We start from the raw sequence: 14,091 nt of genomic DNA on the forward strand, positions 1-14,091 counted from the left end.
ATAAATTATTCTTAAATTTTCTGTAATTTAGATCAGTATTTATTTATTTATTATTATTTTTTATTATTTTTTTGCAATACTGCGCTGATTATGTGGTCAAATTTGTGAATATTAGTGTTATTAGCTATTGGTGTTATTTGCTAAATGAAGCTGTCCTGGTTTAGAGTCTTTGTCTGTTTGAAAGCAACCCTTCAGTCAGAATCTCTGCCTTTCGCTGCAGTTTAATTGGTGAAACCTAAGGGGGGTGTTATGTTCTGGCTCATTGTACTGCTTGTCCCAGACTGTCTGTCTGTGTGTTGGGTCAGAAACTGTTTGTTGATTCCTGAAATCATAGAACAGAATCTCAAGCTTAAAATCATGTCCATTAGTTTTATCATGTGATTAAATGACTGTGATGTGTTTTTGTGCAAGTCTACTAAATTAGTAACAGTGATGGGAAGTTACAAACGTCATAATCTCATGTAAATGACTCATCAGGGCTGTTTCATTGATCTTATCCATCTCTCTCTCCCTACAGATAACATCCCATGGAGGATCAGTCACAACCAAACGTGAGACAGAAATATTGTTTTTAATCTTTTTGACAGTATTTGTATCTGGTAACCGAAAAAAAGGAATAGTTGAAAATTGAAAATTCTGTCATTATTTACTCAAGAATCTCAATGTCTCTTGATCAATCATTATTGATTGTCTCTCTCTGTGTGTGTGTGTGTGTGTGTGTGTGTGTGTGTGTGTGTGTGTGTATGTATGTATGTATATATACATACATACATACACACACACACACACACACACACATACACACACATATAGTAACCCTGTAGTCTAAAATGACAGCAGCAGGAACATTACAGGGTGCTCTTAAGTGTTCACTAGAGGTTGTATGACTTTTTTTGAGTTGTTAAAAACTCAGAGGGCACTGTGTTGTGAACCAGGTTTACCATAGCTATAAATAGAAGTGTTTGGGATCAAAGAGAAGAGGTTTTCTGCAGACAGCAGCGATATGTCAGAAGACCTGCAGTACTGCGGGCACAGGCCAGGTCAGGGATGTTTTTGAATAAAGTTGCACAACTGAGCAGGAGAGCGAGAGTGAGAGGGCGGATGTATTAGGTTAATGAATAAGTTATAAAACTTGACCTTCTCTGTCTCTCTCTCTGTCTGTTTGCAGGGGCAGGTGTAGTAAAGGCTCCTGATGACATCAGTTTGAGTTTGGCTCAGAGTTGCAGTCAAGACCAAGGTGTGAATCTTAATTAACATCAGCTATAAAATAATGCAATGCAAATTAGTCTCTTTTCACCCAATTCTGTCATTATTTACCCGCCCTCGTGTCATTCTAAATGTTTGAAGTTGTTTTTTCAATGCAACATCCAGACATGATGTATGTCAAATCTTTTTCTTATAGGATAGATTTCAAAGATAATACCATCAGGATTCAGTTTTTCCGTTCACTTTCTAATAGTAATGAAAATTTAGAATTTATGTTGTTTTTTTTCGAAACTGGCTCACAAGGTGCTTTGGTGGTGTGGGAAAGTTTCACAGAGTCATACATGCAAGAAAACGTCTTTGTGTCCTTGTGAGATTTGGTCGGTTAGGTTCGTATTCTTACTGATTGCAGTTTTATTCAAGTGTTTCATAAAAGCTGAAAACCTATAATATAGAGCTGAAACTTCTCTAAGATGAAAATGGATGTCTCTCCAAACCTACTGTTTGTGATCAGAATAAAAGTGTTTTGTGAATAATAAGATGACACAGAGAGGTAACGTGGGCTCAGACTTTCTAAAGCACATAATAAAAAGACCTTATGGAAAGTGGTTTTTGGATAGTGTGCAGAATGGATTCTTGGTAATAGAGTTGTAACTGATTTTGGCATAGGACTGTATCGGTTCTTAACACTGCATAAGTGCTCAAGAAACTGTGTCTTTATTATGGATGTACATAACTATATTTAGACTTGACCCTGATATATTTAAGCATTAATACATGTTTTTGTGTTGTGTATATATCTATTTTTTATTATTTAACCACTGATAAAATATTATACAATGTATGCACACAATTACATTTGGAAAGATGCAAGCTTTGCTTCTGAATGCCTAAACAAAAGATTGTTAACCCAGCAAGTCTACATTCACAATGAAATTCTAAACTGCAATATGTATATACAACTGGAAAGTGTGCAATATGTAAACAATATGATTTACGCACTAAATCCATAAGAAACTCCTGCACAATCTGCATATTTTTAAATTGTTTGTTACAGATACCTGCACCTTATTACAATTTTGACTTGATATTTATGTGATTTATGTTCACCACTTTCTCTGATCTGCTGTCAATCCTGCAATCAATCACACAAGCGTGTTGCTTGACTCCCATAGGAATTAATTGAAAGTGCCCACTCGCCTGCTCTTGCTCTGAGCCAATGTAAACACATTATAATTGACTTAAGTGAAAAAGGGAAAGTCACAATGAAGAGCAAGTCATTCGATTTTTATTACATAACACGGTCCGATAAATAGTTAGCAGTAAGACCTGGATTGTCCATTTTGCACATAGGGCCAATCTTGACACCAAGTCATTGTCATTTTCTTACACTTTTTAAAAATATTTCTCTCACCTTCTAGATTTGATGTCAGACCAAAAGATGTTCTGCCTCGTCTCCAATGACTCTTTTGCCTCCATGCAGCCATCAACCTCATTGGCTCAGGACCTTTATGGCTCCACCCCTCACCCTTTTAGTCAGTCCCTGTCCTCTTGTGACACCGAAATTACTGCCCATCTTTCCACCCACTCACAGTCTTTCCGGAAAGAGTCATCTCGACCTCGGAGATTGCCTCGCACCTCAAGTTCTGCGGGATCTGCTTTTCCAGATCCTTCTCTGCCCGAGTTCAGCCTGTACCCTCCACCCCGTCGGGGAGGACTGGATCCTGTCTGTGAAATGGAGGCCTCCAGGTCACAGAGGGCGACAGAGAGCTCAGAGCAGCCAGACTCTGGGATTCCCAGCACTTCAGGAACAGAGTGTCACAGATATCATCCAAAGGAACACTGCAGGATATCACAGTCTTTCTCCCGAGAGATAGGGGAAGGGGGATCTGGGTTGTATCAATTGGAGAGGGTACAAGGGGGTCAGGAAAGAAAAGGTGGACAGAGTGCTGAAAGTTTGCGGAGTTTAAGTACACGCAGTAGCGGCTCCACTGAGAGCTACTGCAGTGGGACAGACCGGGATACCAACAGTACTTTGAGTAGCCTGCACAGCGAGCAAACCAGCTCCACGCACGTAGAGAGCCTGCTGTCGCTGTCTGGGGATGAGAAGGTAAATGCGGGACATGCTGACCCGCGTAACTCTAATGTGGCCTCGGGGGAGGCTAATAAAAACCCACATGCCAATGAACTTGCTACCAAATTGCCCATTGGTGATGCTCCCAAACCCGTGAACTCAGAGGGCCAACAGGGGGAGGGAACTGTGGAGGCAGCATCAAGGACTAGCGTAGATGTCTCAGCTGGTTTGTCCCACCAGCACCAGGAGGCAGAACTAGACAAAAGGCTGCCAAAAACAGCCAATCTCGTTCACCGGGCTGCCTCCTCATCCGCTGCCAGCCGTAGTGGTCGGCGACGAAACAGTAAGCAGCGAGCAAGCAGTTTTGACGCCAGCAGACACCGGGAATACATTTGCAGACGTGGCATGGCAAAGCCTCGCTCTGCTGTGTTCATGAAAGGAGAGGAAGACTCCAGTGATCAGAGTGAACTTAGTTGTGCCTCCAGCCTACACTCCACCCACCAGCTCAGCACAGACTCCTCATCCAGCACACCCCACTTCTGCCCCTCTCCCGAGGATCGTCGTGGCCCTTCTCAACGGGCCAAAGCGAACGATGCGCAAACCTACGGTCAGAAGGACAAAGAAAAAGAACGGGAGAAAGACAAGGAGAAGGGCAAGCGCAAAGTTTGGCGACGCACTCCGAGTACAGGCAGCGCCAAAACTCATGCCCGGGTCTTGAGCCTGGACAGCAGCACTACTGCTTGCCTTAATGACCCCCACCATTTGGGGGCACCAGCAAGTTCCAGACTCCTTACCACCTCCAAGTCGGACCTAGAGGCAAAAGAGGGGGAGGTGTTGGATGCGGCATCCCTGCTGGGAAGAGCCTCTCAGATTGAGTCAGTGACCCGGTCGAGAAACAGTCTGCCTTGCCCTATTTCTCTTAGTCACACACAAGACGCAACCACAGGATCTCGAGGTGAGCACACAGTAATGAGATTTTGTACATGCACTTATTAGCTAAGGGCTGGGAGATGATTAAAGCAATAAATAATTCTGTCATTATTTGCTTACCCTCATGTCTTTCTAAACCTGTATATTTGCTTGCATGAACCGCAAGGAGAAGCTTATCAGGATGTTAATGCTGCTCTTTTCCATACATTTGAAAAGAATAGTGACCTGGGGCTGTCAAAGTCCAAAAATGATAAAAAGCTTTATAAAATACCCAAGCTATGAGACCGTATTGTGTCAGGAACAGAGTTGCATTCAAAGTCACATTGTAACAAAAGTTAACTCGGATCATTTCATTCATAGTGTGACATACATTTGAGTAAAAATCAAAAAAGAAAAATTGTAGGATGGGGACTTGGTTCAATCAATTGGTTGTTGATTGCATGGGGGCAGATCTGAATTCAAGCTTGCAGTTGGGTTGTAATGAGGGGCGATGTTTAAGTCGACTGAATGATTGGAGAAGTCTGACACCAGAGAGTCCAGAGATGTTTCAATGGAAGATTGAGTTATGACATTTTGATAAGAAATTACAAGGTAAATAAATAAAATATTTTCATAGATAAAATGCATTTCGTGTCACCATGTCATTCTCTTTCAAATCTCCTTGATGTTTGTATAAATATGACATGACAAGATGTGCCGTGGCAGGTTTAACATCAGTAATGCAGAAAGTCAATAGTACATCGCGATTTGTAACCAATGGTTGTATGACAAAGAGCATACAACATTCTGCCCAACATGAAATGATAGAAAATTGTAGAGGTTGGGTATGAAATAAGGGTGAGTAAATGATGACCGCATTTTGATATATATCGGAGTGAAATATCCCTGTAAGTAGTGATCTCCTCCTGAGATCAGTCTGAAGTGTTAGACACCTGATGTCTGCAGCAGGTCAGATGGATGTTTTTCAGCAGAATGTAGCTTGTCAGATAAACAAGCTTTGCTCAGAAGCTAGTAGATGAACATGTAGTGTGTTTTGCCACTGCAGCTGTGACCCTAAAGACACAGACCCCTAAAGAATTACTGAAGTCTTATTTGAAGTTTTTTGAGTCTATATATGGAAGATCTGCAGGGTTTGTTCTTTCCTCTGGTCAACAGTGATCATGCAGTCTATGTCCAGCATTTGCTGGTGTGAAAGTGAATTGCAGTGGGAATGTGGATTCAGTAATGATAAGTGAATGAAAATTGGTCCCTTAATTTCAGATTTAAACAGCCCTTTTCTTCATCTGTTTCTGTTTGGAAGCACAGAATGTGATGTATAGAGAGGTGTGTGATGTGCTGTGTGTATGATATCTTTTCTTCTGTGTTTGTGCTAATATTTTGAGGGTTTGACATTTTAGCACTGTACATTTCTGATGTGTGATGCACCATTAACTGGATCATGTTTGGGGGAGAACTGTCTAATGTTCATTGTCATGTTTCTGTTATCTTCTCTTAAAGCTCAAAAATTAATTGGTCTGAACATGGAAAAAGCATTGTTCTAGAGTAAACCATTCTGTCTCGGTTTAAAGCCCTTTTAGTCCAACATGAGATTGTTTAGAATGTTTTATTGTAGTAATAAAGTTTTACTTTCAGTGATAAGTCATCAGAAAAGTTAAAGTTCATCCGCAGTGGGAGTGCTGCAGTTAAAAGTCCATGTTTAAAACAGCTTGAATAGGCAATGTGATTAGGCAATGCTGGATGTAGGAAGATGACAAAGCAGACTTAGTTTATATTATGGGTTTATCACTGACAGTTTAGTTGGAAACACATTACCCTGAATTGTACTTTATTCTTTTAATCACAATAAGTTGTATGCAAGTTCCTAAGTATGTTTTTTTTGCCTGCACCAGATAATGTAAATATTTTAATATTGTAAACCTAATTCTTGAGCCTAAGATTTATTTATTTATTTATTTCCCCAATGCCATGTGGTATTAAATAACATGGGTAAGCATCAGGCACTTTGCATTTGTGTTTAATGATTCTTGTGTCTACTCTGGTCTGGCATGCAGCATTGCATGTTGCTAGTTCAATGAAAGCAAATTTTTTGGTGGCTCCTCTACTGATGGACTCCCCCCTGCCTTTCTCTTCTTATGGCAGCCCCAGGGAACGATGACACAGTCAAATTTCGCCGAGAGCGTAGTACGTTTCGTCGTCAAGCGGTGCGTAGACGGCACAATGCAGGAAGTAACTCCACCCCCCCCAACTCTCTCATCGGATCCCCGCTCAGGTACGACTCACACGGGGAGCGATTGGCTGGCTGCAGAACACCAGCTTTGACTCACCTGTGCTGATGTCCACTTAATTATTCTCTTCAGCACATTTCATATCCTTTCTCTTTTGCTTATACACCTTTAACTGTCATTTCCACACTTCTCTGGTGCATTGCATGAAATCTAATCTTTAATTTGCTTGCTGCCCTTTTACTACTGTACAGACCATTAACTCATCCTCAGAGAAGCCTAAGCTGAACTTTTTCTGAGCAATGTGCTGGTACAGAAAGCAAGCATTCTTGCACGTAACCTTTTCCATGCAATTCAAGTCTTATTTTTATTAATGCAGGAGTTGTTTCAGTACTTCTGTTTGTTTTTTCCCAGTATACATTTTTTTAGTCTTTCACGTGCTTTCACTTTTTTTTTTTTATCCTGTTCTGATGAACCACGTGACATGGTGTCTAACTTTACCCTCACTGTCACACACTTACACATGCTGCTTTTGGAGTCTCTCTCTACTACTGTATCCTGGAGAGTTACGGTCACTGCATACTTCTCTCACATACTAAATCTTTCCATAACCCCCAGACAAAGGCATCCTTGCCATCATAGACGGCTTGAGATGAAGAGAGAGCATTTGAGTGCTTTGTTTCATCATCAGGCCCGGGACATGTCTGTCTCTCTTGAAGTATCACAATGCTTTTACTTAACTAACTTTCAGTTAAGTTTTCTGAAATCACTCACAGGCTTTGTTCAGACAGGCAGCAAAAACCTAATTTATTTAGCATATCCAAATAATTTTGTTTAGTTGTTTTTTTGGCCAACATGCAAAAACTACATTTAACAGACCTGATCCCAACAAAATCCACACACTACCATTTAAAAGTTTAGGGTCATAAAGATTTTTAAAGAAATTAATAACTTTATTCAGCAAAGATGAAGTCTTTAAAGACTTTAACAGTTGACCTATTTATCAAAGAATCCTGAAATATTAAGCAGCACAACTATTTTTAGTGAAAAACGTTTCTTGAGCACCGAACCAGCATACTAAAATGACTGTGGCATTTATTTTCTATTGAATGGTGAATGAGCAAGCAAGTGTACGTTTCACACACAATATCTAAATGAATGTGTAAACACAGTGATGCCTCTAATGCTTATATTGCACTGATGAGTTCAGCAGTTTTCCCATCATCCCTTTCCAAAATGACAGTCAGCAACTCTCTTATTTCACTTGTTTTGCTGATGCTTATGTCATTTCTATGGCAACTTATGTAGATATTTGGAATGTGCCAAACAAAATTTTCTAAACTGACTAGTCGGTTGGTTGCCTGAGTGACTAGTCAGTTAATAAACAACAAATAAACATTTCTGATTTTGGCTCTTGCAAGATTAGATAAAAAAACAACTATATATATATTTGTGCATTGTGAACAAAGTCATCTATTATCCCTCACTCTGTTTTTACCTGGTGATCTTCTGTTTGCACATACACACACACACATAAACCTCAAAATTCGCTCTTGCTTTTTCTGGCGGTGAAATCGGAATACTTGTCCTCTTCTCTTCCCGTTCAGCAGCCCTCTCATTTTACACTTCCTCTCAGTTCTCATAACGCTTCCAGAACTCCTTTCCTCTATCTATCACAACCATCTGTCTGTTTTTCTCTCTAAAATGTGACCTTGCACTTCCTTCCTTATTCTGTTTTTGTCTGCCTTGTCTTCATACACACACACACACACACACACTCTTACTCTTACTTTATAGATGGGCACAAGTATTTAAACATTCAGTTCTTTTTTTTACCTTCCAAAACATTTCACAGATCAAAACTGACAAACTTATTTTGGCATTAAATTTTGAGAAGTCTTAATGTGACTCTTATTGCAAAGTGTTATATGGTATCATTATTTATAGTCTGTCACTCATACCGAATCATGTATATTTCTGCTCCTCCAGTCTGCAGGAAGCTCTGAGTCAGGTATCTCAAGCTTCAGGGTCACAGGTCAGAGGTCAGCCATCCCGTACGCCATCTCAGGTGACGGTATTGAGCACTAGCACCTCCCTGCTGGTCAGGAATGGAAGTGCGCAACTGGAGGGCTGTCTGGATAAGGTGTCTACAGTGGGCATGGCCAGCCTGCAGGACGACTTTGGTATGCACTGTAAAATTGCCTGCTGTCTGTCACATCATCTTGTTATCATCACACCTGCCTGTTATATTTGATTTGCATCCTGTGTGTCTCACATTTGCACGTTGTCTGTCAGACTATTTGTCACGCCTGCATGCTGTATCTTATCACATTCCATTTGCATGTCAAATTCGGTCAATGCGTGAATATTCAGTCAGTGTGCATCTGTAGGTTTTCATCATATTGACAAGTTGTATTGGCTGTGGGATTTAATCATTATTTATCGGTTTACTGATTTTTCTGCATCTATTTGTGTGTTTGGGTTACACTGATAATCATGATCTTGTATCAGATTTTGCATGCATGTAAATGTAACATGGTCTTTCGTTGACCAGTCAAACTCTTCCCTGGTGGTCTAGAGGTATTGATGCACTCCCACTGCTGCAGTTAAGGTTTGCTTCTGATCTGCATGCTTGCTTATTTCCTCTCGTGATTAATAAGGCATCCATAGGTCTATAAATATCTCTTGTTTTTGAATAGGCAAAAACAAAAAAAATTACGATATAGTAGTTTTTATGAGCTTATGAGGCTAAAATGTAAAATAAAGCAAAATGCATCTGTAGATAAAGGATACTTTAGGTCTTGTTTACAAATGGTATTAACTTCATTGAAGATTCACTCCATAAACTCATGCAATTGTGTTAATGGACTAAAGTTTTAACAAGTGTTTCTGAATTTGGTTTTATTTGGTCAGATTACTAAATGTTTTGGACACAATTTAGACCTGTCCTGCATTTAGTGTTTTCCACTTGTGATCAAATCACATAATGGAAACCATAACAATTAATGTTGTTGCAGGCTGTAAAGAGTTAATTTTTTAACTCCTGTATTGGGGGTCAGTGTCCTGTCTGTGGCAAAGGCTTAATTGCCACACTAATATGATCCTGTGTGATGTCTACTATGTGACCCCTGACCCCTTGTTTGTTTGTGTGACTCAGGGAAGCTGACCCCACCTCTCTATGAGGTCGGAGGATGTGACATGTCCCTGGTGAACTTTGAACCTGCAACCAGACGAGCATCCAACAACCTCTGGTGAGTTACAGCCAGTGTTGTTATTGTGGTACTAAAATAATTCGTATTAATATTTAGATTTATTTTTCAATATTTCTATAAAGAAAGTTCACATTTTAGTTTTAGATAAAGTTGTAGTAATATTGTGTTTTGCCATTTTCATTTTAAATACGTCTATATAGTTTGTATCAATTCATATTTCAGTTTTAGTCATTTTATTATATCAAGCTGAGCTTTGGTGACTAGCTAAAGTAAAGTAAGATAAAATATAAAACGAAGTTGGAACATTTTTTTTCTTTTATTACAGTAAACATTTATTTTATTTCAAGTAAAATGTTTTCTGAATGGTTTGAGATTTAGTTTTAGTTTACTATAATACAACATAGTGTACAGAACAACTAGAACCCATAATCCTTTGTTGAATATCTCAGAGCTAACAAAGTCTTTTTCTCTGCAGGGAAACAGACTCCCACCTCTCCAGTTCTACCTCAGTTCGTTTTTACCCTCATGACCTGGTGAGAGCTACTGAACACACACACACACACACTGAATTTTTTCTTTATGCAAACACTCAGAGATGTAATTCAGCCACAGACTATGAGAAAATACATTGACATACAGTATGAGATTATGAATTGCACACAATAGTACTTGTGTGAGAAGCAGCACAGTTGAGACAATGAGCTCAGTGTGTGTGTGTGTGTGTGTGTGTGTGTGTGTGTATGTGTAAACTCACCCTGGCTTAGTTCTCCTTTCCTCAGATGCGTCTGAATCGTTTGCTGTCCATGGACCCAGAGCTGTTGGAACAGCACGATGTGGACGGGGGTCCTGACCTTCAGGAGGCTCCACACCGCTCGCAGGACTCCACACATAATCACACACACTCACACACGCATCCACACAAAATCAAGCAGTACTACCGCCTGTGGCTGCTGCCGTACTTGTGGGTCGGGATGCACTTTGACAGACTCACACTACTTGCCCTCTTCGACAGGTACACACAAACACACACATTAATGTGAATTACTGATGTGTCTCAGCTCATATACTGATACATGTCTGTGTGTTTTTCAGGAACCGAGAGGTTCTGGAGAATGTGCTCTCAGTGGCTCTGGCGGTTCTTGTGGCCTTCCTGGGTTCTGTGCTGCTAGTTAATGGATTCTTCACTGACATTTGGGTCTTTCAGTTCTGCCTCGTTATTGCCAGTTGCCAGTACTCATTGCTGAAGGTGAGATTTGCACGTTTTTCAAATACACACCAATTTAACGAAACGTTTTTAATGAACATTTGTCTTTCTGTTCTTCAATCAGAGTGTCCAACCCGACTCTTCATCACCCCGACATGTGAGTAAAACTCATTCAAAAACAGTAACAATAACAATGAGCTAAAAGCAAGTAAATTAGTGCTGGAAAAATTAATTTTAATTTCGGTGATTAAAGGGGTGGTTCACCAAAAAATGAAAGTCATTCTGTCATCATTTAATTACCCTTAAGTTGTTCCAAACCCGTATTAATTTCTTTCTTCTGCTGAACACAAAAGATGATGTTTTGTATAATGTTGGTATCCAAACACAACCGTTTTCAACACTGAAAATGATAAATATGATTCTTGAGCACCAAATCATCATATTAGAATGATTTCTGAAGGATCATGTGACTTTGAAGACTGGAGTTATGGCTGCAGGAGATTAGGCTTTGCCATCACACAAAATTAAGTTACCTTTTAAAATATATTAAAATAGAATAAAGTTATATTTTAAATTGTAGTAATATTTCACAGTAATCATTTTTTTTTCTGTTTATTGTTGATCAAGTAAATGCAGCCTTGATGAGCAAAATAGACTTCTTTCAAAAGCATTTCAGTCATGTTGCCCCCAGCCCTTATTCCTATTCATGATTATACATGTTATTTAATTAATAGCACCTAACATGATAAAATGCAATTAATTGCAGAAAATGCATTACTTTTTGTCGAATATAAAAAAAAAACATTTAAAGTTAAATGACAGATCGGAGGTCTTAGTTATGATGCAGTGTTTTTCTCTCCCTTCTGTGCGTGTTTGTTTAGGGTCATAATCGAATCATCGCTTACAGCAGGCCTGTGTATTTCTGTCTGTGCTGTGGGCTGATTTGGCTGTTGCACTATGGGAGTGTAAACAGCAGCTCCACTGCAGTGTCTCTGTATGGAGTCACTTTCACCAGCTCTGTCCTGCTGTCTCAGGCACGCAATCTCCTCATTGGTAAGCGCTGATACATACGAGGACATAAATTCCCAGATGAATATGTAGCAGTTATTGTTTTGCTCTTTTATTGAAATCAGCATGCTGTACGATTTTTCTCAGCATTCCTATAAATGTGGAAAGACATTTCAGAGCAGAGTACAGAGAAAAGCCTATTGATGTGACGAGGCTTAAGCACTCAAGATTTACATTCTCTCTCTCTCTCTCTCTCTCTCCAGTTTTCATCCTGTGCTTTCCCATCATCTTCTTCATTGGGCTGCTTCCTCAGATTAACACTTTCGTCATGTACCTGCTTGAGCAACTTGACATTCATGTCTTCGGAGGAAATGGTAAAACATATGCACACTTTTACATTAGGACTGGGAAAATAAGCATATGCATTGTGATTGTTTCTGAAATGATTCCTTTGAATTTTATCAAATTATTAATTATCGCAATTAATTACTTTTGATTTAATAATGTATTAATATAAACATTAAGATTAATGAATGCTTTTAAGTAATTGTTATTGTTATTTTGCCTTAATGTTGACAAATAGAACCTTATTGTAAATTTCAGATAAAGGGACAGTTGAAAAAATTAAAATTCTGTCATTAATTACTTATACTCATGTCGTTCTAAATATGTAAGATGTTAATTCATCTTCAGAACACAAATGAACATATTTTTGATGAAATCTGAGAGCTCTCTGACTCTAGACAGCATGGGAACTAACACGGTCAAGACACAGAAAGGAAGTTAGGACATATTTAAAATAGTCCATGTGACATCAGTGCTTCAATTGTAATTTTATAAAGCTACGAGAATACTTTTTGTGCACAAAAAAAACAAAAATAAGGACTTCTCTTCATGCCTCGTGGTATTCTCGTGAATGGCGGCTGACTGACCTTGAAAAGAAGAAATCATTGAATAAAGTTTTTATTTTTGTTTTCGTTGTGCACAAAAAGTATTAAGGTAGCTTCATAAAGTTACGTTTGAACCACTGATGTCACAAAGTGCTCTCAGATTTCATCAAAAATCTCTTAATATGAGTTCTGAAGATGAACGAAGGTCTTACAGGTTTACTGTCTTTTAATAAACCACAAAACTTTTGTGCTTGAAAAGGTGTTTCAGGCACTCATTGTTATGTCTATCTTCACTCCCAGCATGCACCAGTTTGCTTTCAGCGCTCTATAGTGTTGTGCGCAGCATCATCACCATAGCGATGCTTTATGGGTTCTGCTATGGCGCCCTAAAGGTGATGAATCACTCTACATTTCTTTTGTGTTCTTTCTGGATTTCAGTTGTATTTGTATGGATGCTGGATTGTTCTGGGTTGAACACATTAAATATTCCTTATAATATTATGTTTGTTTTCAGGACTCGTGGGATCCTAAGCACATTCCTGTGCTTTTCTCAGTATTTTGTGGGCTGCTGGTTGCTGTTTCATACCATCTCAGCCGCCAAAGCAGTGACCCCTCTGTTCTCATGTAAGTCTTTCTGCGAGTGTGTGGGTTTGTGCAAGTTTTTGCAGTTTTCCTGCTTTAGGTACTTTAAGTTCTTTGAGTATTTACTGTCTTAGATTTGATGTTTACTGATAATATGCTGCCATTTTGGCCAGGTCTCTCTTGAAAAAATGAGATCATCTGGTTAAATAAAGGTTAAATAAAAAAAATAAAAAATAAAGGACCTTTTTTGTGTTTAGTTTGAATTTAGTGAATTTTAATATTGTCCCTTATATGTAGTTCATTAGTGCAATCCAAAGTCTTCCCTAATGTGAAAGAGAAAAATCCAGAGGATCCCCTTTATGAAGTTCAGGATCCTTTACCTGAGAAACTCCGCAGCTCTGTGGTGAGCAATATAAATCTCATAAACATAGATAGAATCAGACTTGAATGGACACAAATGGTCTCTTCTGTCTTGAATGATGCATCTGTGTCTCTTTCTTTCTCTCTGGCTACAGAACGAGAGACTACAGTCAGATGTGATTGTGTGTCTTGTCATTGCTATCCTGTATTTTGCCATTCACGTCAGTACTGTCTTCATTGCCTTACAGGTAAAACACTGAATTATTTGCATGTTGTGGCCGTTAACGATATATGGCCATATTAAAGTGCCCCTATTATGAGTTATGAAAGGTTCATATTTTGGTTTTTGCAGTCCCCAACAACAGGTTGATGTGCATGCAAGGTCAAAAAACACTTTCATTGTCTT

General features: G+C 39.1%; 1 protein-coding gene and 1 long non-coding RNA gene across 3 annotated transcripts in view; both read left to right on the forward strand.

The window, feature by feature from the left end:
- The window catches only part of LOC132156869 (pecanex-like protein 1), a 30,792-nt gene that overhangs the window by 4,107 nt on the left and 12,594 nt on the right, over positions 1-14,091 (forward strand). Inside the window, exons 4-19 of one of the 2 annotated variants that reach the window (XM_059565925.1) lie at positions 518-551; positions 1,169-1,237; positions 2,625-4,232; positions 6,347-6,476; positions 8,419-8,612; positions 9,587-9,680; positions 10,117-10,174; positions 10,406-10,653; positions 10,734-10,887; positions 10,970-11,002; positions 11,727-11,898; positions 12,117-12,227; positions 13,044-13,135; positions 13,258-13,367; positions 13,623-13,728; positions 13,841-13,933. In XM_059565925.1, coding sequence (XP_059421908.1) covers positions 518-551; positions 1,169-1,237; positions 2,625-4,232; positions 6,347-6,476; positions 8,419-8,612; positions 9,587-9,680; positions 10,117-10,174; positions 10,406-10,653; positions 10,734-10,887; positions 10,970-11,002; positions 11,727-11,898; positions 12,117-12,227; positions 13,044-13,135; positions 13,258-13,367; positions 13,623-13,728; positions 13,841-13,933 — 3,306 coding nt within the window. The remainder of the gene's footprint in view (positions 1-517; positions 552-1,168; positions 1,238-2,624; positions 4,233-6,346; positions 6,477-8,418; positions 8,613-9,586; positions 9,681-10,116; positions 10,175-10,405; positions 10,654-10,733; positions 10,888-10,969; positions 11,003-11,726; positions 11,899-12,116; positions 12,228-13,043; positions 13,136-13,257; positions 13,368-13,622; positions 13,729-13,840; positions 13,934-14,091) is intronic. The other variant, XM_059565926.1, reaches the window with a different exon arrangement.
- Positions 4,248-5,845, forward strand: LOC132156871 (uncharacterized). The gene is made up of 2 exons (XR_009437504.1): positions 4,248-4,905; positions 5,025-5,845. It is a non-coding gene; the product is annotated as an uncharacterized LOC132156871 (long non-coding RNA).

This window comes from Carassius carassius, chromosome 14 (assembly GCF_963082965.1).
Source record: "Carassius carassius chromosome 14, fCarCar2.1, whole genome shotgun sequence".
Classification (NCBI taxonomy): Eukaryota; Metazoa; Chordata; class Actinopteri; order Cypriniformes; family Cyprinidae; genus Carassius; species Carassius carassius.